The sequence below is a fragment of the Microtus oregoni genome, unplaced genomic scaffold (genome assembly GCF_018167655.1).
Source record: "Microtus oregoni isolate MIOR12 unplaced genomic scaffold, Mior012 000025F_ref0000491, whole genome shotgun sequence".
NCBI classification, from domain to species: domain Eukaryota; kingdom Metazoa; phylum Chordata; class Mammalia; order Rodentia; family Cricetidae; genus Microtus; species Microtus oregoni.
Window position 1 is genome coordinate 13,756,646 of NW_024543084.1, and position 26,235 is coordinate 13,782,880.

The 26,235-nt window shown below is 47.6% G+C and overlaps 1 protein-coding gene across 9 annotated transcripts in view; it reads left to right on the top strand.

The window, feature by feature from the left end:
* Positions 1–1,290: 1,290 nt before the first annotated feature.
* Odf2 (outer dense fiber of sperm tails 2) overlaps positions 1,291–26,235 on the top strand; it is a 45,291-nt gene continuing 20,346 nt past the window's right edge. The window contains exons 1-9 of one of the 9 annotated variants that reach the window (XM_041674376.1): positions 1,308–1,325; positions 4,274–4,364; positions 5,225–5,378; positions 5,647–5,772; positions 12,078–12,248; positions 13,138–13,298; positions 14,305–14,434; positions 14,965–15,096; positions 25,275–25,346. In XM_041674376.1, coding sequence (XP_041530310.1) covers positions 5,271–5,378; positions 5,647–5,772; positions 12,078–12,248; positions 13,138–13,298; positions 14,305–14,434; positions 14,965–15,096; positions 25,275–25,346 — 900 coding nt within the window. In that variant the 5' untranslated portion in view covers positions 1,308–1,325; positions 4,274–4,364; positions 5,225–5,270. Of the gene's footprint in view, positions 1,326–1,808; positions 1,973–4,273; positions 4,365–5,224; positions 5,379–5,646; positions 5,773–12,077; positions 12,249–13,137; positions 13,299–14,304; positions 14,435–14,964; positions 15,097–25,274; positions 25,347–26,235 lie in introns of those variants that run through there. The other 8 variants (XM_041674375.1, XM_041674380.1, XM_041674377.1 and 5 more) reach the window with 8 other exon arrangements.

Genomic DNA, 26,235 nt, shown 5'->3' on the forward strand with positions numbered 1-26,235 from the left:
CAAGCTGGTCTTGAATTGGAGATGTTCCTATGTCAGCTGCATGAGTGTGGGATTACAGCTCTATGCCTCCAAACCTCCAAGCCTGGCTCCAGTTCCACTCAAGGATTTTCTTTCAAAAAATACCCACAAATTTCAGGAATTTGCATGTAAATATTTTTAGTTAAAAAAAAATAAGGAACTTGATGTACAGAATGCAGACGAAGCAAAAGTAGCAGATAAGCTACTGTTGGTCATAGTCTAGAGATAGATTGCTGGACAGTGGAGGGAGTTTATAGAATTTATGTGGTACTGAAACAGAATCTAGGGTTTTGCTCATGTCAGGCCGGGCCTCAACCATTGAGCCTTTTCCCATTGCTGGGCTGTAGATTTGATCTTGCAGAACCTCAGAATGGTAAGGTTATGACTGAGGGATCCAGACTGGCTTCCAACTCATGGTAATCTTCCCGCTTCAGCCTCTTCATTGCTGAGATTACAGGCATTAAAACAAATAATAATAATAAAGACTTGGTACGGTGGTCATTCCTTTAATCCCAGCACTTGCGTGTCCGGGGCAGGCTGGCGGAGCGAGCAGCCAGTCTCAAGAAGCTGGCGGCTGCCGGTCCCGGAGCTGTGGCCCAAGCGGTGATCTATGTAGCTGCTAGCGCCAAAGGGCTGCAGGTTCCCAATAGCAGGCAGGCGCGTGTAAACAGACCCATAGACACAGAAAATAGCCATAAACATGAGAGAGAGAGAGAGAGAGAGAGAGAGAGAGAGAGAGAGAGAAAAGAAGAAGAAGAAGAAGAAGAAGAGAGAAGAAGAAGAAGAAGAAGAAGAAGAAGAAGAAGAAGAAAGAGAGAGAGAGAGAGAGAGAGAGAGAGAGAGAGAGAGAGAGAGGCAAAGACACCAGAAAGAGGACAGGGAGTTTTTCAGATGGGGCGAGTGGTCAGAGGGAGTGGGATGGAAAGGGGCGGGGACCAAAAGATTATCAGTAACACTCAGGAGGCAGACCCAGGTGGATCTCTCTGCTCAAGGGCAGCCAGAGCCAGGCCAGACGCACACCATGAACTGGCAAGGGTTGAAGAACAGATAGGACAATGTGAGAAGGGCTGAGGGTGAAGGTGGGAAAGCAGTTGAGGTTCACACTCCAGGGAGGAGCTAGTGGGAGCAGACTGCTGTGTTGTAGATCAGGGCGTCAAGGAAAGGAGGTCTCCCCGGCTCTGAGGTTGTTTAGGTCTCCCAGAATCCAGGGCGGCAACGTGAGCCACGAGACAGTCCCCCACGATTGGCTAATAGGGAAACATAGTTGAGAAGATGGCGGCTCAGCAGGGAGAACCTCAGCAGAGTAGGTCCGTACAGAGGCGGCGTTCGGCGTGCCGGAGGGCGGCGAGGGGCGTGGGGAGTGGGGCGTCTTCCTTCTGTTTGGGCGGTGTGGGATAGGGGCACAGTCTGGGTAGTGTGCACAAGCTGTCTGCACTGAGTGGACTAGGCACAAGGATGGCTTTCCAGAAGCCCCAGGCTGTCGCCTGTTCAGCCGTCCTCCTCTGCGCCCAGTTTCCTACTGTGTTTCGAGCGGGGCGCGTTAGGGCTCAGGAGTCGGGAGGACCAGGGCAAAAATGGCGGAGGGGACGCGGGGCTCTGAACGGTGGCACAAGATCAGGCAGGTCTGCGCGGGAGGCGTCGCGCGTCTCCCTGGCGACGGGGCGGTGGGCCGGCCGCGAGGCCCGGAAGTGGGCGGAGCGTTCCCAGTGGGGCGGGGCATCTCTGTGACGCTAGGGGCAGGGCCTAAATGGCGAAACCCGAGGGGCTCCGGGGGGGGTTTGAACTGGCCAATGGGCGAGCTGCCGACCGGTTGTCGGAAAAGGAGGCGGAAGCGGGGAGGAGCCGCCGCGGGAGCCGGACTGCATCCGCCGCGGCGTCTCCATGGCACGACCCTGGCCTCCGACTTCAACGACTTCATAAGGAGACGGTTCTGGGCGCAGCCGTGCCGCTCTTGGTGAGAGGCCGCGCGGCGGGGCGGGGCGGGGCGAAGAGCGCCGCGGGTTCAAGCCCCGCGCTCCCAGCCTGGGGCTGGCTCAACCGGGCACCGTCCCCGCGTCCAGGCGCGCTCCTTTCTGCGTCCGAACCCGGCCCGCCCCGCCCCTCGTTGGGCGCGGGCCCGTCCTCCTCCCGCTAACGGGCGGGCCGGCCGCCTCCGTCCTCTCCGGGCCGTCGGCAGGGCTCCTTCCCTCCTCTGCTGCCCTCGGGCAGGGCTGCGCCCTTCTATGGGCAGAACCCCATCCCCTCTTGCCCGCTGGTGGGTGGCCGTATGCCCCAGCCTCCCAGGAGGCCATTTCTGCTCCCTGCGGCCTGGGCCGCAGCAGTTACGTGTGCTCGGGGACCCTCCCGGCCAGCCCTGGGGATGCGGGCGGCCTTGGAGCTACCCCGCTGTCCCTGTCGCCCTGCCCTGACCGCCGCTCCTCCCTCTCCATCTATTGGTTCTCCTCGGTAGCTATTCTGCCGGGAACGCCCCTTCACCTAGGACACTGTTGCCCGGGCACCGCCCCGAATATCCCTCCATCTCCCTGCGCGGGTTCCCGCCCCTGGGGGCCCACTTGGGGCCTAGCAGTTCTCACCTTCTTCGCACGCCAGCCAGCCCTCAGGTTTAACCCCTGGTAGCTATCGACCCGCTCTACTTCCCGGGTGGGGCTTGGGCATGCTGGTCGTCGTTCCCCCTTTCAGTGACGCGCCCTCTCACTGTCAGGCCGCGCCCTCCACCTGCCTCCTGGCAGCTCACTCGGCACCCCGCAAGTCGCTCAGCTTCTCCTGTCTTCCCCCTCCCCACCTTGGCAGGACAGTTGCTGTGCGACTTGGACAGTAGAGGAGCGCCTCCCAAGTTTTCATCCAACTGCCACCCCCAAAGCTTCCACCCTCCTCCCCTCAGAGAGAGGACGTTTGATGCCTGGTCCTTGAGATTCTCATTGGCAAGCCCCTCTGTCCCCCTGAGCAGAGCCTGCCGACCCAATTACCCACCTTTGCGGCTTTGATGCTTAGCCATGTCTGCCTCATCCTCAGGCGGCTCCCCCAGGTACAGCCAATGTGGGGGGCGCCTTTGCAGTAGGGCAGGGAAAAATGGTCAGGGCTCCCCAGGCCAGGCTCAGTGGAAATTTGTCTTCAGTTTCCCAGGTACTGAAAGTCTGGACCAAAAACGCTTATAAGTGACTTTGAATAGCGAGGAGTAAAGACACACTGGCTCACCCCGCAGCTTTAACCCCTCCCCCCAAGACACCACAGCTTTCTAGTAGCAAACAAGATCACTCTTGTCTTAATGGAGTATTGAGGTCTGAGTTCAGCTTGGCTCAGATTCACTAGGCAACCAAGGTTGTCTTTAAACTCTTGATTCTCTTGCCTCTACCTTCCATGTGGTGTCTTGAAAGCATTTCCCACCATGCCACTTCTAAACTAGTGTCTCTAAAGTGAGCAGAAATTGTACAAGTAAGTAGAAGGGGGACGGGAACCGAGTTCCTAGTTTGGACAGTCTTCTAAATGACAGTCCAGCTCAGTACATAATAATTTGTAAGTGAGCTGAGCAAAATGCACACTGTGGTGCTATTCTTTTTCATGGTTCAGTATTTCCCCCACGGGTTTGTGAGGTCGGCAAAAGGCTGTTTGGGGACTGTGAGGAGACAGTGGGCTGTTAGATTTGATCATTCTAAGCCCTTCTCCCCCAGCATGAAATTGTTGGCTGGACTGCTCATTCTGGAGCGTGTTGCTGTCTTGCACATCTCGCTTTGGGCTGTGGGTGTGCAGGGAAAGCTCCTGTAGGGCAGGGAGTGGACTGCACCAGACGGGGTTCTTCACGCGCTCAGGCAGGGGAGTGAGCCTTTGTTTTATACCCTTGAGTCACACTGACTTTGCGCCTGCGTGGAGTGCACTTGAAGTCTCTTAGCTTAGGTTAACCTGTGTTCCAGACACTGACCTGGGGATCATCACTCTTGTTTGAGACTAGTACCTTGGCAACTTTTTTTTGGTCACCTGATAGGATGACAGGTAGGCTTTAGCACAAGGTCACAATACATGTGATGCGATGCAGGTTAAAAGGCCAGACCAGCCGAAGACCCCCTCGCCTTGTTTCCATCCTATTGCTGGGCACACCATGCGTGCCTTATGCTCATGTACAGGGAGCCAAGGGATTCGAGACTGGTTCTTCCGGCTGCCAGCACAATAGCTACCACATGCAGTGTGTCATCTCCTAGGAGCCGAGACATAGAAGAACCCTGCTTTTCTGCTCATAATCTGGTTCTTGTGCTCGGTACAGGTTTCCATCGTGTGGGAAGAACGGAGTAACGAGTCTCACACAGAAAAAAGTCTTGAGAACACCCTGTGGCGCACCAAGTGTAACTGTGACGGTAGGTAACCCTGGTAACAACACCATCAGCATGCTCCTGCAAGCCTTGGCTGGCGGCTGCTGAGACTGTCACGGCCCAGGTGCTTTGGATAGAACTGTCAAGCATGGCCTGCTTGCTGATGAAATGGCCGGGTGTGAGGAGGTTGTCTTCATGTCCTTCTTCCAGGAAAATGCCAGCATCTTTAAAAAGGAGAAAGAAAATAAATAAAAAGAATGAGGGGAGATGGGATAGGAGCTGCTGGTGGCAAGGCACCTGTACCTGGGGTACAATACGACCTTGCTCATGTTTTCTTTTTTTTTTTTTTGGTTTTTCGAGACAGGGTTTCTCTGTGGTTTTGGAGCCTGTCCTGGAACTAGCTCTTGTAGACCAGCCTGGTCTCGAACTCACAAAGATCCGCCTGCCTCTGCCTCCCAAGTGCTGGGATTAAAGGTCATGTTTTCTTTAGAGTCTACACAACCTTCTCATCCTTGGCATTCCCACTAGCCGCCTTTGCCCTAGTATCTCACTTGCATGTGTCCTGATTTATTCTATCCCTTAACCATTTTGTGTGCTTCCCGTGCTAATTTGCATGCATGGTTGAAAGATTCAGCTTTGCAGCTGTCCAGCACAGTAGGCTTGGGTGGAATTGCAGCTCTGAGGAGCCCCCTGCCGCTTGCCTTTGGGTTTTTGAGAACCCTGTTCCCAGTGGACTGGGAGGCCTTCAGCTGGGACCTCTGTGGAGTCTGCCTAAGTGACACTCCTGCCTTGCTTCCTGCATGCATGCCAGTAGTTGGTAGCTGTCCTGCTCACTTGGTGGCTGCGTTTTCAGTGTCCCAGAAGCCTCTGGACTTTGTTTTCATGTCCAGTTTACTTATCCACAGATCAGCCTTTTTTGTGTTGTCCTCCCCCGCCTGCCAGAGGTGAACTATGAAGGACCGGTCTTCAACGCCCCCCTTACATGTTCATGTGGATGAGAACACTCCTGTCCACGTCCACATAAAAAAACTCCCGAAACCATCAACAGCCAGCAGCCAGGTAGGAGCATGGCAGTGGGGCGAGGTCACAGCTGTGGATCAGGGCACTGTCTCCTGTCCCAGCAGCCTCCTCACACTTCTGACTCCAAAGGTTTGGGAGACATTCAGACTTCTCTGGAGGTTACTTGCCTGGTTAGAAGGTAGGCCATTGTTCAGCAGCCGCAGTAAAGTCACCCCGAAGAGTCACCCTTCAGAGGTGGTGTGCCACCAAAGTGACACTAGGCAGCTGGGCCTGCTGGAAATGACTCTAGTTTTGTCTCTTTCCATAGAAATCTCATAAGCGCGGAATGAAAGGGGACACCGTGAATGTACGGCGGAGTGTCCGGGTGAAAACCAAGGTACCTTGGATGCCCCCTGGAAAATCATCTGCCCGGCATGTGGGATGCAAGTGGGAGGTAGGCTCAGTCTTGTTCAGGCTTCTCTTCTTGGACTGGTCAGTCAGATTCTAGCAAGCCTCAGACTTGGTATGATTGCAGAAATTCCAGCAAGCTTACTGAGTGCCTTACTGAACCCTGACAGCATGCAGCACTACTTAGGTCCTTGCAGCATTGCTATGTGGTAGGTCCTGCTGTTTTAGCATAGAATGGAAACGGTTGGGAACTGACTTCCCTGGAGTCTTAGAGAGCAGCAGAGCTGGTCTTAGGACTCTATCTCATTTTGGAGACTGAATTCAGCCTCTGCTTTGCCAAATAGATTTATACGTCTGTCATAGTATCTGAAGCATAATTAAAGCTAAGGTTGGGCATGTGTGCAAGTGTACATATACAAGTATATAAAATAGCCAAGAACATGTGGCCATATGGATGGTGCAAGCATATCATCCACACTGCTTGTAGAACAGTCTCTGGGGGAAAAATGAATTGCCTTCATTATTAGTAGCCAAGAGAATATGTGTCTTATACCTTAACAGTGTTTATCCAAGTACCTGCTCAACTACCTACCCACTCTTCCAACCATCCAACCATCCACCTATCCACTCATCCCCCAACCCCAGCCATTCGTCCACCACCACCCCTACTTAGTCATCCAGCCAACAATTCATACACAGTATATTCTCTGAGGCTTCTACCAAGTGTTGCCAGCACAGGGGTTCTAGCTATAAGCCTGGCAAGACATGCTTCTTTATTCATTTTAAGTGCATTGCGGTGAAGAAGTCTATGTTAAGAAAAGGCTATGTTTTGAACAACACTCTCATTATCAGAACAATGCTCAGCGGGCTAGGAGTGGTGCTAACACCTTTAATCCCAACACTCAGCACTTGGGAGGCAGAGCCAGGCTGATCTCTGAAGCCAGCCTGGTCTACATAGTAAGTTCCAGGCCAGCCAGGGCTACATGGCGAGACCCTGTTTCAAACATAACAAAACATGATCTTTTAGAGTCAGTCTTTTTTTTTTAATAGGTTGTTTCTCTGAAAATGAGAAATCCAAAAATGGATGTAATTCTGACATTCATGATCACACCACACGGATTTGATTCTTTGTCAGTTTAACCTTAGCAAACGAGAGAGATCTGGGTATCCTCAGCAATGCCTGGGAAGTGTTACGAATAGCATAACAACACAAGGCAGTTGGGCATTTCTGCCTGGGATGTGGCTAAATGGTAGAGTGCCTGCTTAACATGTGTGAGGCTACTGTAAAAGATACTGGTCACCCAAAAGAAGGTTGAAATAAAAATGGTCCCTTAATATTGTTTTACTACCTCAGTAGTAACCATTGAAAAGTAAATTTGAAACACAGAGAAGCGCCAGATGTGGTCAGTGTCTGTAATCCAGCACTTAGGAGGCTGAAACAGGAGGGGTGCTTAGAGTTAAGAGGCCAGCTGGGACTTAGTGAGGCCTTATCTCAAAATCAATCAATAAATAAATTGGAATAAACACAGCACGGTATCATTTGTATTGATGGGTAGGGAGTTTAAGGCACTGGAGAGACAGCTCAGTGGGTAAGATCATTGACTGCTCTTCCAGAGGCCCCGGGTTCAATCCCAGCACCCACACGGTCACTCACATGTCCTAACTCCGGCTCTGCTGCTTTCTGTAAGACTCCGGCGAAGTCAGTTCCCAGCTGTTTTATGTGATAACCCTCTTCTGGGCTCTGCAGGCATGAAACACACACTTGATGTATAGACACACAGGTAGGCAAAACAAATGTTAGTAAATCTAAAAAAATAAGAACAATAAAAATAAAAGTTTAAAGACAGGAGTGTAAAAGCTCACAGTTATACCCCATGTCCTCAAGCACATACCCCATCAACTTTTTTTTTAATATTTATTTATTATGTATACAATATTGTGTCTGTATGTATGTCTGCAGGCCAGAAGAGGGCACCAGACCTCATTACAGATGGTTGTGAGCCACCATGTGGTTGCTGGGAATTGAACTCAGGACCTTTGGAAGAGCAGGCAATGCTCTTAACCACTGAGCCATCTCTCCAGCCCCCCCATCAACTTTTTTTTTAATTACTTTTTTTAAAAATATTTATTTATTTATTATATATACAATATTCTGTCTGTATGCCTGAAGGCCAGAAGAGGGCGCCAGATCTCTTTACAAATGGTTGTGAGCCACCATGTGGTTGCTGGGAATTGAACTCAGGACCTTTGGAAGAGCAGGCAATGCTCTTAACCACTGAGCCATCTCTCCAGCCCCCCATCAACTTTTTTAAAAAATGATTTCTTGCCGGGCAGTGGTGGCACACGCTTTTAATCCCAGCACTCCTGAGGCAGAGGCAGGCGGATCTCTGTGAATTCGAGGCCAGCCTGGTCTACAAGAGCTAGTTCCAGGACAGGCACCAAAAAAACTACAGAGAAACCCTGTCTCGAAAATCCAAAAAAAAAATGACTTCTTTATTATTATGTATATAGTATTCTGCCTGCAAGCATGCCTTCCGGCCAGAAGAGGGCACCAAATCTCATTGCAGATGGTTGTGAGCCACCATGTGGTTGCTGGGAATTGAACTCAGGACCTTTAGAAGAGGAGGCAGTGCTCTTAACCACTGAGCCATCTCTCCAGCCCAACTTTTAAAGATATTTCTGTGGTTGAGACAGGGTCTCACAAAGTTTAAGCTGGCTTCAAACTCCATATGGAGTTGCTGATGACTGAATTTCCTTTTTAAAAGATTTAGGCTTGCCAGGCGGTGGTGACGCATGCCTTTAATCCCAGCACTCGGGAGGCAGAGGCAGGCGGATCTCTGTGAGTTCGAGGCCAGCCTGGTCTAGAAGAGCTAGTTCCAGGACAGGAACCAAAAGCTACGGAGAAACCCTGTCTTGAAAATTAAAAAAAAAAAAAAAAAAAAGATTTAGGCTTAAAAAAAATCTTATTAGCCTGGCGGTGGTGGCGCACGCCTTTAATCCCAGCACTTGGGAGGCAGAGGCATGCGGATCTCTGTGAGTTCGAGACCAGCCTGGTCTACAAGAGCTAGTTCCAAGACAGGCTCCAAAACTACAGAGAAATCCTGTCTCGAAAAACCAAAAAAAAAAAAAAAAAAAAAGTTATTTTATGTGCATGCATGATTGCATGTGTGTCTGTGCTGCTTGTGTGCCTAGTACCCACAGAGGCCTGTGAAGGGTCGTGAGTCCCCTGGAACTGGAGCTACTGTGGGCGCAGGAGTCACCGAGCCCTCTGGAAGAGCAGCCATGCTCTAATTCTGAGTCATCTCTTCAGCCCCAAGATTCATTTTTCGTTATGTATATTGTGGGCGTGTCCTCATGAGTGCAGGTTCCTGAGGTGGTCCGAGGCTTTGGATTTCTCTGTAGTTGAAGTTACGTAGAGTTGTGGGTACTGGATATGGGTACTGGCAACTTTACTCCAGTTCTCTGAAGAATAGAACACCCTCTTATGCTGAGCCATCTCTCTCCACCGGGGCAGATCATTTTATTCTTACTTTTTGAGACAGGGTCTCACTGCTTATCCCTAGCCGGCATAGAACTCACTGTGTGGATCTGGGTAGCCTCAAAATAATAGCATCTTCCTGGCTCTGCTGTGTTCTAGTTTTTCATTTTTGTTTTGTTTTTTTTCTTTTTTTGGTTGGTTTTTTTTTTTTCTAGACAGGAAAGCCTTGGTTGTCCTGTAACTTGATCTGTAGAAAGGTTGGCCTTGAACTCAAGAGACTGGCTTGCCTCTGCCTCCTGACTTGCTGGATGTGCACCTCTGCCAGGCTTCCTCTGCTGAGATTAATGGCGTGTCCCACTGTGCCCAACCTTCCAACCTTTTTCTCTTTTTGAGAGAGGGTCTTTATTATATAGTTCTTTGGCTGTTCTTGAACTCACAATGTAGGCCATGCTGGCTTTGCCGTCCCAGAGATCCACTTGCCCTCTGCCTCATGATTACTGAGATTAAAGGCCTGTACCACAAACGTGGCTCCTGACTTTGTGGGTGTTTTTTTCCTCTCTCTCTTTTCTTCTTTTTTTAAATTTAAGATTTATTCATTATGTATATGTGTGTGCCTGCGGGCCAGAAGAGGGCACCATCTCTGAGCCATCTCTCTAGCCCAGGTCCTGGCCTTTTAAAAATTAAAAGTTGTGTGTGTATGTACACATGACAGTGAGAGGATAGCCTCTAGTGTCTTTCTTTGGGAGATCTTCAATTGGTTGTGTGTGTGTGTGTGTGTGTGTGTGTGTGAGATAGGGTCTCACTGAACATGAAACCTGCAAGTAGGTGAGGCTCTCTGGCCATTGAGCCCTAGGGATCCTCTAGTCTCTGTCTCTCCAGAGTTCTAGTCATAGGCATGTACCTCTGAGCCTGGAAATTTTTTTTTAAGATTTTATGTATATGAGTGCTCTATCTGCATGTACATCTTTATGCCAAAGAGGGCATCAGATCCCAGAATAGATGGTTGGGAGCCACCATGTGGGTGCTGGAGAGCATATCAGATCCCCTGGAACTGGGGTTAAAAAGAGGTGCAAGCAGCCCTATGGGTGCTGGGAGTAGCAGATACTCTTAACTGCTGAGCCATGTGTCCGACCCTTTATTTAATTTATTAATCCTGAGTTGGATTAAATAAAGGGTCTCTATATACTAGGCCAGCTCTACCTACCACTGAGCTATACCTTCAGGCTATTGCTGTTTCTGAAAATAGAGTTGTAGTCATACTCTAAAGCTTCTCTTCTCTCAGAAGTAGCCTTGTTCTTTTGCTCTTAGTAAGAATTGAGGCACATTTTTCTTGTGACTATATGTGGTATTTCTGTAAGTTTTCTGTTTTTGCATTACTAGGGATTAAAGCTAGGGCTTGTGATGCTTGCAGGTGCTCTGCCCTGAGCTATAGTCCCAGTTCTGGAAACGTATCTTCATTATGCATTTTTCTTTGTTGAGGTCTTGTTAAGTGGCCCAGGCTAGCCTGAATCTCTGGGCTCAAGAGATTCTCCTGCTTCAGATTTAGCAGAACTGGGACTAAAGGTGTGGTGTTATTTTTTATTTTTTGTTTCTGAGACAGGGTCTCATGAAATTAGGACTGACCTCGAACTTGTCATGGAGGATGACCTTGAATCTATGATCCTTCTGCCTTTACCTTTCAAGTGCTAAGATTACAGGCGTGTGCCACCACTCACAGCTTTTGGTATGCCAGGCAAGTACTTTACCATTGAGCTGTAGCCCTTTTGCATTCTTGTTGTTTTTCTGTTGTTTTTGTTTTTGTTTTTCCAGACAGGGTTTCTCTGTCTAGACCCAGTTATTCATGAACTCGCTCTGTAGACAGGCTGGCCTTGAACTCACAGAGGTGTCCCTGCCTCTGCCTCCCAAGTATTGGGATTAAAGACATGCACCCCCACTGCCCAGCTCCCATTCTTGTTTTTTAGAAAATATTTTATTTTTATTTAATTAGGTGTATATGTGTGTGGCACTGTATTCATGGCTAGCCTGGAATTCAGAGACACCCCCTCCCCCCCGTCTCTGCCTCCCAAGTGCCGGGATTACAGAGTATTTACATGTGAGTGTGTGTGTTCATGGAGACCAGAAGAATACATGAGGTTCCCTGGAACTAGAGTTACAGGCAGTAGGGAAACCTATGATGTGACGGGAGCAGAACTCTGGTCCTCTGCAAGGTTGTCCACAACTCACTGCTGAACCAGCTCTCTAGCCCTGTTACTCCTTAAGTTTTATTTTATGGATTGCCTATGTATGTAACGTACCATATGTATGCATGACATCCCATGGAATTTGGGAGTCAGGGTTTCTTTGTGTAGCCCTGGCTGTCCTGGAACTTGCTCTGCAGACCAGGTTGGCCTAAAACTCAGAAATCCACCTGCCTCTGCCTCCTGAGTCCTGGGATTAAAGCCATGTGCCACCACATCTCTCTCTCTCTCTTTTCTTAAAAGATAGAGATTCTCTTTATGTTTTCTGGTCTGGTCTTGAACTCTTAGGCTCAGGTGATCTTCCCAGAAGTCTCAACCTCCCAAGTAGCTGGGACTATTCAGGCATACAGCACTCAAACCTGCCTTCTTTATAGCTTAACATTCTAACCCACGCCTTTTCTTTCAATGTTAGAAATTCTTCAAACTCATCATTTAGACTTGGGTAGGTAATGTTCCCCTCAGAGGGTCTGGAGCGGTTGGTTCCTGGGCAGGATCTCTGGGGTTGGCCATTGGCTTGTGTTGGCTCTGCCTGTCACCTTGGCAGTCAGCAAGCCTCCAGCGCACAAATAATTATAGTGGAATTCTGTCAGAGGGCTGACCTCAGCCGCTTATGTGTCTCTCCCCCCTTCACATCAGAATCCACCTCACTGTCTGGAGATCACACCACCATCTTCAGAAAAGCTGGTCTCGGTTATGCGATTAAGTGACCTTTCTACAGAAGACGACGATTCGGGTCACTGTAAAATGAACCGTTACGATAAGAAGATTGACAGTCTAATGAACGCGGTCGGTTGTCTCAAATCTGAGGTGAGAGTGCTATGGGCTGGACAACTAGTACCCCCGAGAACAAGCGGGATGGGTTAAGCAGATTAACCTGTGGAGGCTTCCTTCAGGCTGCCTCTCTGGGGGTCTCCTGTCCCTCGTCAGCAAGCCTTCCCAGGGCATTTATTTGGAGAGATCACTGGGCAGCTTGAGTTTCCTCCATATTAGAACTCTCTAAGAATACTTAGCTTTCTCAGTGCTCTCAATGGGTGGCAGATATGATTACTGCAGCCAGTAAAGCTGGTGGGGTTAGCCCCCTTTTTGTTTGTGTTTTGAGACCATCAATGTAGGCCTGCCTTGAGCCATCTTCCGCCTTCTGAGGGCCACTTCCCTGGCTTAGTGCTCCTACCCAGAGGGAAGGTCTGTAAGACAGGGCCCAGCCTCTGCTGCTTAGACGGCTGAAGAAGAACAGAGGAGACAAAGGAGTCTTTCAGGCGGCCCCTGACCAGGAAGCAAGTGGGGCTGGCATTAAAAGCCAGGTCCTTAGTACCGAGGTGCCTGTGTCCTCTACTTATCGGAGGGCCTACCTTCCTGGAGAACTGAGAACTAACTTTCCTGACAAGCAGTGGCCCTCCTATCTCCATAGCCCACTGTCCTTTTTTTGTGACATCTTCTCTCCTGTGGGATGCCAGCTGTACTACTGTTGCTGGCTGCCCCACCCCTGCCAGCACGCATCACTGCTTCGTTGTACTCAGGTTCTTCATGTATAGACTGGATGGAGTGTCTGTCTGGAGGACAGTCAGTGTTCGTGTGAAGGTTCACTGAGACAATGCTTGGAAGCTCTAGCACTCTTTTTAGAAGGGTTAGATGTAACAAAATGGCCTCAGGGAAGAGCTGTCCCTTCAGTGGCCCTTTCCTGTGTCCCCTTTCCAAGGTCAAGATGCAGAAAGGCGAACGTCAAATGGCCAAAAGGTTCCTGGAGGAGCGAAAGGAGGAGCTGGAGGAGGTAGCTCATGAGCTGGCAGAGACGGAGCATGAAAACACGGTGCTCAGACACAACATCGAGCGCATCAAGGAGGAGAAAGACTTCACCATGTAAGGAAGCCTGGCAGTGGAGGCAGCAGCCCTGGAAGTGCCTGTGGGAAGCCATCTCGGTGTGGTGGTGTAGGTTGTGGCCAGAGAGAACTCCTTTACACAGAGGCCTTGTGGGAGACAGGACTGTTGCAGGAAGGCATTGAACATGAAATGCTGGGAGCCTTCAACACACTGGGTATCGTTTATCTCAAGTAATAGAAAGTAGGTCAAGGGGGCTGGAGAGATGGCTCAGAGGTTAAGAACACTGACTGCTCTTCCAGAGGTCCTGAGTTCAATTCCCAGCAACCACATGGTGGCTCACAGCCATCTATAATGAGACCTGTCGCCCCTGGCTTGCAGGCACACATGGAAGGAATGCTATACACATAATAAATAAATATTAAAAAAAAAAAAAGAAAGTAGGTCAAGACTGACTGCAGAGGGCAAAAGTGTCTCAGAGACGGCGGGCTGTAGAGTTAGCATCTTTTTTCTTTTTCAGTTGTAGGTATAGATTCTAAGGCCTGAGCATGCTCAGTGCCTTACCCTTGATCCACAACCCCCCTAATCTATTGGGTAAAACTTTGAGGATGTGGGGATCGCTTTTAAAAACTGAGCAGTGACTAGGCATGGTGGCACATATCTGTAGTCACAGCACCAGGAAGGAGATCCAGGATTGGGAATTGAAGGCCAGTTCCTGTGACATAGCAAGTCCCAAAGCCAACCTCAGCTTCATGAGTCCAGAGTGTGTGCTGGGAAGGGAGATGAACTCAGGAACCTGGAGGCAGTCTTGACAGTCAAAGTCATTGGCTATGGCATGATAGCTCTGGCAGAGGCTCTGGTTTAATGCCGAAGCAAGTATGACTCTTCTCTCTTCTAGAAAGTCACCTGGGTAGGACTGGCTCCCTGCAACCCCTCTCCATTGTTTCCTAGCAGAAGGGAGTTTCTCAGGCCATTGTGAGGTGGGCTTCACAGCTCTGGACAGGCTGGGCCCTGCCATCGCTCAGGAATCCTGTTTTTTTGGCCCTAGGCTTCAGAAGAAACACCTACAGCAGGAGAAGGAGTGCCTCATGTCTAAATTGGTAGAGGCTGAAATGGATGGAGCAGCTGCTGCCAAGCAAGTCATGGCCTTGAAGGATACCATCGGGAAGCTGAAAACTGTAGGTGGAGCCTTAGGATGGGGTGGGTGGGGCTGCGGTGGGAAGCTTTACGCAGTCATCAGGCTGACTTTATGACATCTCCAGGCTGGGGGAGGGCACACCTAACTGCTCAGTCTCAACACCCCCCTGCACTCTCACTTCCTGGGCCTTGGTCCTTGAAGATGATCTCTGTTGATCAGGGCATCTGAGGAGACCAAATCATGGGTCACTTGGGATCACAGTGAGTCAAGGCATGTGGTTGATTCCTGCAAGTGTCAGCCACCATGTGTTGTCATCTGCCTTTCCTCCTGCAGGAAGCCTGCCCTGACCATACACTGAGCACTCCCATCCCTCTCTCCACCTCTCCCCTTCCCCAGGCCCACTCCAGGAAACCTACCTGCCCTTGGCCTCCGTGGCTCAGCTCCTCTTGTCCTCTTGTAGGGCTTCCTGGTGCCTCACCCTTCTAACATTGCATAGACCTGTCCCCCCTGCTGTGTAACACTTGCATGGGCCTGTCCCCCCTGTGCCGTATAACTCAGCTTCTCCTCCAGGAGAAACAGATGACTTGCACCGACATCAACACCTTGACGAGGCAGAAGGAACTTCTCCTGCAGAAGCTGAGCACCTTCGAGGAGACCAACCGCACCCTCCGAGATCTGCTGAGGGAACAGCACTGCAAAGAGGTGAGTGTCTAATCTGGCGCTGTAGTAATAAGAGCGGCGGGGCTGCGTCCCCAACACCCCAGCCGCCTGCTAGCTTATGCCCGAAATAACAACACACAAACTGTATTCATTTAAACACTACTTGGCCCTTTAGCTCTAGCCTTTACTGGCTAATTCTGATATCCCGATCAACCCATCTCTAATAATCTGTGAGCACCAATCTTAGTGAGCACCGGTCTTACCGGGAAGATTCTAGCGTACGTCCATCCTGGGTTGGAGCTTCATTGGCGTGTGTCTGCCCAGGAGCCGGGAGCATGGCATCTCTCTGAGGCGGCTACCCCCCCGAGAGGAGAGCTGTGGAGTCTCTGAGCTCACTTCCTCTTCCTCCCAGCATTCTGATGTTCTAAGCTATGAGCCTAAGCAGTTTGTTTATTACTTAACCAATGAAATCAACAGATTGATATATGACACTCCCACATCACTTCCCCTTTTTCTGTTTAAACAAAAAAGGCTTTAACTTTAACATAGCAAAATTACATATAACAAAACAGTTATCAAGTAAAAATTACAATAATCTTTATCATAACTAATGAAAACTATAACTATAACTAACTATTCTTAACTCCATCAAAGACTCCAGAAAGATACAATATTACCTAAGCAAACAAGAAAAAAGCAACTTTTAAAACTCTAGAAATGACAGAGACATCTCGCTGCCTGGACAGTTACCCAAAGTTCCTCTGTACCGTTGGGGCATCCATCTTCGGCCTACAGGCCCATGGTATCCAGAGACATTTCCACGAAGCAGAACGTTTCAAAGTCAGTTCAGTCACTATCTGTTGTGTCCTGCAGAATGTCTCGCAGACTCTTTCATGAATCAGGAACCCCGAAAGATCATCTCACCTTTAGGCAAGTTCAGTAGTCCTCTCTCTGTGGGTTCTCTGTGTCCAGTTTATGCAATAGTCCAGGCAAGAACAGTTTCTTGCCCAAATGGCTATCAAACTCCATAAAGGATCCTCTTCGATGCCCGTCTTCCTCTTGAAGTAGATTGGTGCTGCCAGGAGCAGACATGTTTCATTGTCATGAAAAGTCCTAAGTTATTAAAATATTTTAAATGCCATATTCTACAGCCTTTGAGAGATATGAAGAATGCCTATCTGAAATATATCTCTATATATCTAGAAAATCTAAGTGACATGACTACAAACTTTTTTTTTTTTTTTTTGGTTTTTCGAGACAGGGTTTCTCTGTGGTTTTGGAGCCTGTCCTGGAACTAGCTCTTGTAGACCAGGCTGGTCATGACTACAAACTTGACTATTATTCATGATTATCCATCAACAACCTATATTTCCTAATTATACATTTCATTTTAAAAATGAACTACACAATCACAATACCTTAATCAAGATCAGAAATACATATACATATAACAAAATTGACCTTAAATCTCTATCAATAAAGCAAAATCTATACTAATACAAATTATTCATATCTATATCATATCCCCCTTTAAATGTTAAAGAACGTTTATAAACCATATTTGGGAACATGTGCGCAGTTTTTTCTCTCCAAACTGCTTCCTGCTGAATGGGGGCGGCGTTAATTAGGTCTTTCATGGTATAACCTGTGTGCTAGTTTCATTTCAGTTGGCAGTTGAGCAAAGCAATTTTCTGAAGGTGTTCACAACAACCCTTCAGGAGGGCGTGGTCCATCATACCAAATCGTAATAGAAGAAATGAACAGGGTCTCATCCTCTGTGAAAACAAAATAAGAAACTTCTTTCCAAAGCATCATGTCCTTAGATCCAAATTTCAAAGTCAAGACATTTTCAAAATATCTATGTTGGATTAGTTCAGCAGCATTTATAAACAAATATCTTTTAGCAGCTGTTGCTCCTTCCTCAGCATTCAAACAATTCAAACAGAGCATAATAGCATACAGTATCAAAATTATCTGTGTATTTTCCATCTTTGTGCGCTTTATTTTAACCTCTATTTTGTTTATTTTTACTTTTATTTTTTATTCTCTGTGTATCTTTGTTCTGAACTAGCTCTTGTAGACCAGGCTGGTCTCGAACTCACAGAGATCCACCTGCCTTTGCCTCCCGAGTGCTGGGATTAAAGGCGTGCACTACCACCCCCTGGCCAGCTTCAAACTCACAGAGATCCGCCTGCCTCTGCTTCCCAAGTGCTGGGATTAAAGGCGTGCACTACCACCGCCTGGCAGGCCTCAAACTCACAGAGATCCGCCTGCCTCTGCTTCCCAAGTGCTGGTATCAAAGGCGTGCGCCACCACTGCCCGGCCAAGTCACTTTGTATCAGACCAAATCTGCCGCTGTGGCAGCTTTTGTTGCAAAACCGCAGGTACTTGAGCTTCTGCTAATTCAGGCAGTGGGGTTCCACTGCAAACTTAGCCAAGGCAGGCAGAATGGGCCTGTGTGGCCAAGTATGTCTCGGACTCGGCACTGGGGCCGGAGTCACGAACTAAAAAACAGCACCCAGGAGGGTGCTGTGTTAGCTAGCGGGCTACCCGCTTGAGTTGGGGGCAAAATAGCCCACGTTGGACACCAAATTGTAACAGCGTAAACGAATGCAGACAGATTGTAAAAATATATATAGCTTTAATGGCAAAATAGACTTACAGAACCACCGTTCCAGTGGAGACCAGGAAAGCAGAAAGGGCTGGCTGGGAGCATGCTTGCCAAATTTATAGGCCAACATTAGCCCGAGGCGAACACGCCCCCTAAGGGGCGGGACTTATCCCTACATGGCTGGACTGCAGTGTGCCTCTCTCTCCCCGCCCTGCCCCGTCTTGGAATCCTGCTTGGTTGTCTCTAAACAACTCTGTGAGGCCAGGCCTGAGTGGGAGAGAGAGTCAGGAAGTCACTGCTGTAAGTGTTCAGTGCTGTCTTGAAGCCAAGCCCAGCAGCAGAAAGACGTCAGCAGTCAAGAGGCCAGTTCTGGGAGAATGGGCGGGAAGTCCTGGGCCTCATTTTCCTGTTCTCCTCTTTTCTTTGTTCTCTTGCCTCCCTCCTCTTTCTCCCTTGAATTACAAAGCTCACAGTCTTGCAGCCTCAGCTTTCAAAATGCTGGCGTTATAAGTGGAGCCCTATACCTGCTTCAGACTGCATTACATGTATGGTGGAAAAATGAGGACTGGCTAGGCTCTAAAAATTGCATGGTGTCACTTGGGCTACATCATGAGATGGTGTTGCAAATAAACATTTTAAAAGGGCAGAGAAGCCGGGTGGTGGTGGCACATACCATTAATCCCAGCACTTGGGAGGCAGAGTGGCAGGTGGATCTCTGAGTTCAAGTACAGCCAGGGCTACACAGAGAAACTCTGTTACAAAAAACCAAAAAAATAAGCTTTGCGGTGGTGGCACATGCCTTTAATCCCAGCACTCGGAGGCAGAGACAAACAGATCTCTGTGGGTTCAAGGCCAGCCTGGTCTACAAGAGCTAGTTATAGTACAGCCAGGACTGTTATACAGAGAAACCTTGTCATGGAAAAAAAAAAAAAAGAAGAAAGAAAGAAAGAAAGAAAGAAAGGGGGGAGGATGGTGGCTGAGAACAAAATAGGGAAAAGAAGCTGGGAGGCCTCTAGGTTTAATCCATATTATTTCATGTGTGCATGCATGTGTGTTTGTGGCTGTGTACACACATACCACAGCAACATGAAGATAAGAGGACAGTTTTGTAGAGTTGGTTCTTCTACCTTTTTGTGGGTTCCAGGAGCCAAACTTGGGTCATCAGGCTTGCATGGTCATAGTAAGCACCTTCACCTGTGGAACTATCGTTCGGCCTTTTTTATTTTATTCTCAGAAGGGTCTCACATAGCTCATGCTAATCTCTAGCTGCAGTCCACCTCTCCTGTGCCCACCTGTTGGTGGGAAAGATTGAGAGCCCCCACACCTGGCTCTGATGCTCCTGGAACTCTTTTATAGACCAAGCTGGCCTTGAACTCATAGAGATTGCCCTCCCTCTGCCACTGCCTCTGCTTCCTGAGTGCTGGGATTAAAGGTGTGCACCTCCACTGCTGGCTCTTTCAACAAGTTTTTATGTTATTAACTCGAATCATCATGTTGCATGGTGGGTCTTTTGAACTTACTATTTTGTAGCTGAAATTGTTTTTAAAGATTTACTGTGTGTGTGTGTGTGTGTGTGTGTGTGTGTCTGTGTATTGCCTACAAAGACCAGAAGAGGACATCAACTCCCTTAGAGATGGAGTTACAGGCATAATAGTGAGCTGCCATGTAGGTGGTGGGAACTGAACTCAGGTCCTATGGAAGAGCAGTATGCACTCTTAAGTGTTGAGCCATCTCTCCAGCCCTGGGTCTGTCCTTGCTCAGTATCTACAGTTGCACCTCTTCTATCTGATCACTACTGTTCTCTGCCCTGTATTTGACTCTTGTAGGGTCTGTATATGAATGAGGTGATGTTGCCTTTGTCTGTCTCTGCCTTATTTCATTTAATATTGTTTTTAGTTTTTTTTCTTTTATGTATATGGGTGTTTTGCCTGTATGTGTGTCTGTTCACCGTGTTGAAGCAAAGGTCTCATCCTGTTTATAGCTTGCCTAATACTCATCTTTGACCTCAAACCCGGAAGAATTGTGCTTCAGCCTGTCAAGTGCTGGCAGAGCAGGTGTCAGCCACCATGTCCAGCTAACACTTTCATGACTTCACTCTTGTCCTTCAGTCTAATACGGATTTCATTGCTATATTCTCATTGTAATGAATCCCTTCTGTTGATGGACACTTGGATTGTCACTGTATTTCTGACAAATTGTTGATATCTATCATCCTGTTGTTCTCGAAAGATTCCGAACAGGCATGGTAGCACAGGACTGAGAGGTAGAGGCAGGAAGATTGCCAAGGCTGCACAGTGATTTTCCAGATTTTTGAGAATCTGTCTCAAAAAAATAAATAAAAATAAATGAAAAGTCTAGAATATGTTTCTAAATGCTTCTAGTTATAGCCAAATTTTTCTCTAAACTAGTTATACTTGCTTAATTTCTGACTTGGTGATCTCAGGTAAGTAATTCATACCTTAGTTTTTCTTCTGAGAAGTGCGTAGAGCACTCACCTCTCGGGATTGTGCAGAGATGGGAAGATTATGGGTGGGGCCAGGCCTGGCACATTGCGGCTGCTGCGGCTTTTCCTGGAGGAGCGTGGCACTTGTAGAAAGCTTCGCTGTGACCATTTTGTCTTTTCTCTTTTGGGGAGCAGGGAAAGTTTGGTTTTGTTTTTTGTTTTGTTTTTTGCTTTTTTGATGCAGGTGTTGACACAGTACCCCTTGCTGGCCTGGACTTCACAGTGTAGACCTAGGCTAGCCTTGAACTCCTGGTTACAAGTGGGTGCCATTACCCTCAGCTTTGATTTGGTTTTGGATTTGAGGCAGGGTTTCATGGGTAGCTGAAGTATGACCTTAAATTCCTGAATTTTGTGTTTCTGTCTCAAATGCTGGGGTGACCAGCCAAGCCCTTGGTTCTGCTTTTGCTTTGAGATGGGTCTTAGCTCTCTGTGTAACCTAGGCTAGCCTTCAGTTTTCTTTTTTTAAACAAATTTATTTTGCCAAGCAGTGATAGTGCACTCATTTAATCCCAGCATTTAGGAGGCAGAGGCAGGTGGATCTCTGTGAGTTTGAGGCCAGCCTGACAGTCAGGGCAACACAGAGAAATCCTGTCTCACAAAATCTTAAAAAAAAAAAAAAAGATATTTTATGTGTATTAGAGTCTTGTCTGCATGTATGTATATACATACATGCCAGGCACCTGCAAAGGCCAGAAAAAGGCGTCAGATTGCCTAGACCTGGAGTTTAGAACCGAACTCATGTCCTCAGTAAGAGCAACAAGTATTCTTAATTGCCAGGCCATCTCTCCAGCCTCTTACCTTTAATCTTTGTATTTTTTTTAAATTTTCTGTTTTAAATTGTGTGTGTGTGTGTGTGTGTGTGTGTGTGTGTGTGTGTGTATGTCTGTTGGGGGGTATGTATGTGAGTGCAAGTGAGTGTATGTGGGTGTATGTATGAAAGGTCAATGGTCAGAAGCCTAAGATCCCCTAGAATTGGATTGACAGGCAGTTGTGAACTGCCACATGGGAGCTGGATTCAGGTCCTCTGGGAGAGCAGAGGACTCTTAGCCTTTGAATCATCTCTCTCATCTCTGGCTTCCAATTCAGTGCTTGCCTTTAGGATTCCAGGGCGGCACACCAGGCTTTTCTCCGTTTATGACTTAACCTCTATCATCCTGGAGTCTGTCTCTTACTGGAAGAGAATACTCAGCCACTTCATTTCCTACTCACAGCTTGTGTGTGGGCTCAGGACCTACCTGGAGGATGTGCTCAGTGTTTGGACCACTCCTCTGGCTTTGTAGTCTGAGTCCACTTCAGGGCCTCGCCCTGCCCTTTGTAGCTGTGTGGCCTCAGGTCCTTTGCTTGTCCCAGCCCCACCCTAAGCTATAAAGTGAGAGAATGCCACCTCGGACATGAGTGGAATGTTTTGGGGAGTACAGACGGTGGCAGGAACCTGAGCGCAGCAGCTGCAGCCTTTCTTTCCTGTCCTTTTGAGTGACAAGCTCACTGTGTGGCCCAGTTTGCCATTGAATGTTCCATTCCCCCTACATGAGCCTCCCAGGTGCTCAGTGCTATCGCTTGTCAGTTCCTAGGTCTTTAGAAAATGGCATCAGGGTACCTGGGAAATCAGAGGGAATGAGTGTGAGCCTCCTTCAAGGGATGCTTTGCCTGTCAAGAAGCAGACAAGGGGCAGTCATAGAGCTGCAGTGAGTGAGAAAATGGGCAAGGAGAAGCAGGTAGCCATCAGGAATTCCAAATGACTGTCGATGTTTAAGATGCTGAATCTTAGTGGGGCCATACTGGTGCTACCTTCAATCCCAACCTTTATGAGACAGAGCACTAATGAAGCAGAAACAGGTAAATCTCTGAGTTCAAGGTCAGTCTGGTCTACACAGCGAGTTCTAGGAAAGCCAGGGCTACACAGAGAAACCCTGTCTTGAAAAACAAACCAACAAAAAAGATGCTGAGTCTCCCTGATAATTAGGAAAGTGTAAATTAAAATAGCACTAAGACCATGGCTAAGACCGTGACTGTCTGGGACTGGTAAGAGTGGTGAAGCAAGCATCAACTCCTGTAGTGACCACGTGAGTTAGTGCTTCCCTCTTCCTATATCATTCCAAGAGACCACTCTCCATGCCTCGCCGAATCCATCTCCTCATTGTTTGCAAGTACAAACCCAAGAGCAGCCCAGTTGCCCAGACTGTAGGAGGAGCTAATGTAATGGACGATTACCGACAAAGTGGGCCAGAGAGACAGCTCAGAGGGTAAACATGCTTGCTGTCTAACTGTGAGGGTATGAGTTCAAATCCCTAGAACTGGGTAGAACTGGTGTCTATAATCCGTTGGGGAGACAGATGTAGGGATAGGAAAATCTTGGTAGCTTAAAGACCAACTAGCCTGAGTCGAGGTTAGAGATGACATGTATACAACCATGCATATGCAAAAAGATGAGGGTTAGGGAAAGGCTTTGAAAGTCAACAGACGTTAGCTGGTGGCATGGGCTTGTAAATTCCAGCAATCTGGGAGGCAGGGGCAAGAGGATTGTAAGGATCTCTGTAGGCCAGCCTGGGCTACATAGAGATCCTGTATGAAAAAACAACTAAGTGTAAAATATAAAGTTAGGGACTAGAGAGATGAGTCAGCAGCTAAGAGCATTTGTTGCTCTTGCAGACAACTGGCATTTGATTCCCAGCATTCGGGTCTGGTGGTTAACAGCCTGCAATTCCAGGTTGAGGTCATTATGGTGCTCTTCTGGCCTCTGGGCACCTACACACATGATGTGCACACAGATACATAAATAAAAACCTTGGGAGGTCATCACCAAGGAGAGTTCAAATGCAGTGGAAATACATCGCAGCTCTTTAGTGCATGACGAGCATGAATGAGGTCCTCAATTCAATTCTTTTTTTTTTTTAATATTTATTTATTATGTATACAATATTCCATCTGTGTGTATGTCTGCAGGCCAGAAGAGCCTGAGTTCAATTCCTCAGTTCAATTCTTAGCACCAGAAAGAACGTTAAAGCGGTGGCAGGTTACAGGCAGAAGATAGGTTGGTGGCTGCCAAGGACTAGAGGGAGGGTGCAGTGGGAATAGGGTTGCTTTGGGGTGATGGGAATGGTAGTGATTGCAATGCACTAAATGTTACTGCTGTATGCCTTCCAAGCTAAAGTGCCAAGTTTATTATCTATTTTACCACAGTTAAACAACAGCGTACCCAAAAGTCGTTAATGTTTTCACTTTATTACTTTTGCCAGCGTGGGAGGGGTGTAATTGACCAATAAGAGCAGTATATATTGCAGGGGTTAGGCAGATATGTGTGTTGGAAAATGGTTACCACAGTGAAGTCATGAACTTTGTGTGATGAGCACTTGTGCTCTGTTGGAGCAAATGGCGTATGCAGAATAGTACCATGACGTTTCAGTCATTGTGGACGACACATCAAGAGATTAACTGTATGGCATTCATATTTACGTCCTCGTACAGCCTTTTAAAAAATGAAGGTGGGGCTGGAGAGATGACTCAGCAGTTGAGAGCACTTGTTGCTCTTGTGAGGAAATTTGGTTCTCAGCACCCACATGGAGACGCACAATCAATCACCTATAACTCTAGTTCCGGCGATGTGCTGCTACCTTCTTACTTCTCAGGAACTGGCACAAGTATATTCATGCAGGCAAAACAGCCATATACATAAAATAAAAGCTGGAAAAAGAAATCAAGCTGTAAGGGGACATGGTGACACAACCTGTAATCTTGGCACTAAGGCAGTCGGGGAGTTCAAGGCCAGCCCAAGCTAGTGAATCCTAGGCAAGCTTAGCCTACAGAGTGAGATAGTGTCTCAAAAAAAAAAAAAAAAAAAACCCACAAAATTTCAGGTTGTAACACATAAAATGGTATCGTTCTTTTTTTTAAATGTATTTATATTTTATGTATAGGTTCTCTGCGTGTATTCCTGCAAAACAGAAGAGTGCATCAGATCCCATTATAGATGGTTGTGAGCCACCATGTAGTTGCTGGGAATTGAACTCAAGACCTTAACTACTGAGCCATCTCTCCAGCCCATGATATGATTCTTTAAAAATGGCATAGCCCCTGCCCACTTTGTTAAGGAAAGATAAGTGACTGTAGATGCCCAGAGGAGCTAGAGAGATGGCTCAGTGGTTAAGTTCAATGGCTGGTCTTCCAGAGAACCTGTGTTTGGTTCCCAGTACCCAACCTTATAACCATCGGATACCCTCTTCTGGCCTCTGTGGGCACCATGTGCATATAATGGATAGAGACACATGTAGGCAAAATGTGTGTACATAAAAGAATGATATAAAATGAAGGGGCTGTAGTGGTGACTTTGTGCTGAAATAAAATAAAATGAAGGAAGGGGCTGTAGCGGTAACTCTGTGGTTAAAAAGCGCTGGCTGCTCTGCAGAGACCTCAGTTCATTCTCAGCATCCATAGGTGGCTCACAACCGTTGGTAACAACAGTGTTATGGGATCTGATGCTGTCTTCTGATCTCCATGGGCACCTGACATGCACTTGGTACACAGGTACACATACATATATACAGGTTAACAGCCTTACATTGTGGCTGGAGAGATGGCTCAATAGTTAAGAGCCTTAGTTGATCTTCCAGGACTTCTGAATTGAATTTTCAGCATCAACATGGTGGCTCACAAACACCTGTAAGTCCAGTTCCAAGGGATCTGTTGCCCTCTTTTGACCTTTATGGGTACCATATACCTATTGTGCACAGACACACACAGGCAAAACACCCATATATATAAGATGAAAAAGAATATATAATTTTTAAAAAACATTAAAGTAAAATGAGCTAAACAGTGGTAAGTGTCTCTGTGTAGCCCTGGCTCTCCTGAAACTAGCTCTGTAGATTAGACTGGCCTTTGAATTCACAGAGATCCTCTTGACTCTGCCTCCTGAATGCTGGAATTAAAGATGTGCGCCACCACTGCCTGGCGTATTGAAATTTTAATAATATTCATGACTTTATAATGACACTGAATTGGTATATATTAGTATATATATGGCTAGACATTGTTTATGGAAAGGAAAATAGTGAGATGTAGACTCTATGCTTATTTAAATCTTGGGTTTTCTTTTTAACCACACTGAAGGATTCCGAGAGACTAATGGAGCAACAAGGTGCATTACTGAAACGTCTGGCAGAGGCGGACTCAGAGAAAGCGGTAACCACCACACCCTTGGGCTCTCCAGTGGGTTAGGTGCTAGAGGGCTGGGCGTCCCAGAACAGAGCTGCTGAATAGACAGCGGGGCTGGAACCACACATCTGCCATTTGTCTGGGTGATATTTTGTGATCTATAAAATGGGTTGACACCCGCTTTGTTGCCTTCTTCGCTAGACTTAGCTAGCTAACTGATCACTGAAGGGCTCAAGGCACAAAGTGAGACCCCAGCATGAGGGATCATTAGTCCTCTGGCCTTATTAAACCTGGATTTATTCTTTGGATTCCCAGCAGTCAAAAAGTACATACTGCCAGGTGTGGTGGCGCAAGTATTCTGGAGGCAGAGGCAGGCAGATTTCTGTGAGTTTGAGGCCACCTAGTCTACAGAGTGCATTCCAGGACAGTCAAGACGACAGAATAGAGACCCTGACTCTAAGGAGAAAAAAAAGTACACACCTTTCTACTTCACAGCCCCTATTTTATTTATTTATTTTTTTTTAAGTATAGCCCCTATTTTAGAATTCTCTCCCAAGGCTTCATGTTCTGTGAAACTTGAAGCTGTGCAAGATGTTAGTTCATGAGTGCAAGGAACAAGCATGGGCAAATGTTGTGGGCAATTGACCTGGGAACTGCAAGTTCACCAGGCTTCTTCTCCAAGATGATGGGAGCCTCTGGTGTTGAATGGTCTTCTATGTCTCTATGAGAGGGAAGGTAGAGAGGGAAAGGCCTTGCTGCTTGACCAGTGATCACCATGGAGGATGCCAATCTGTGTGCCTCTCCCAGCTCACCTGCCCTCACATTCTTGGAGTGTGTTTCTTCATGAACCATCTCTTGCAAGGTGAGGAGAGAGAAAGAGGAGAGAGACAAATACAGATTTGAGAAGGAGTAGAAG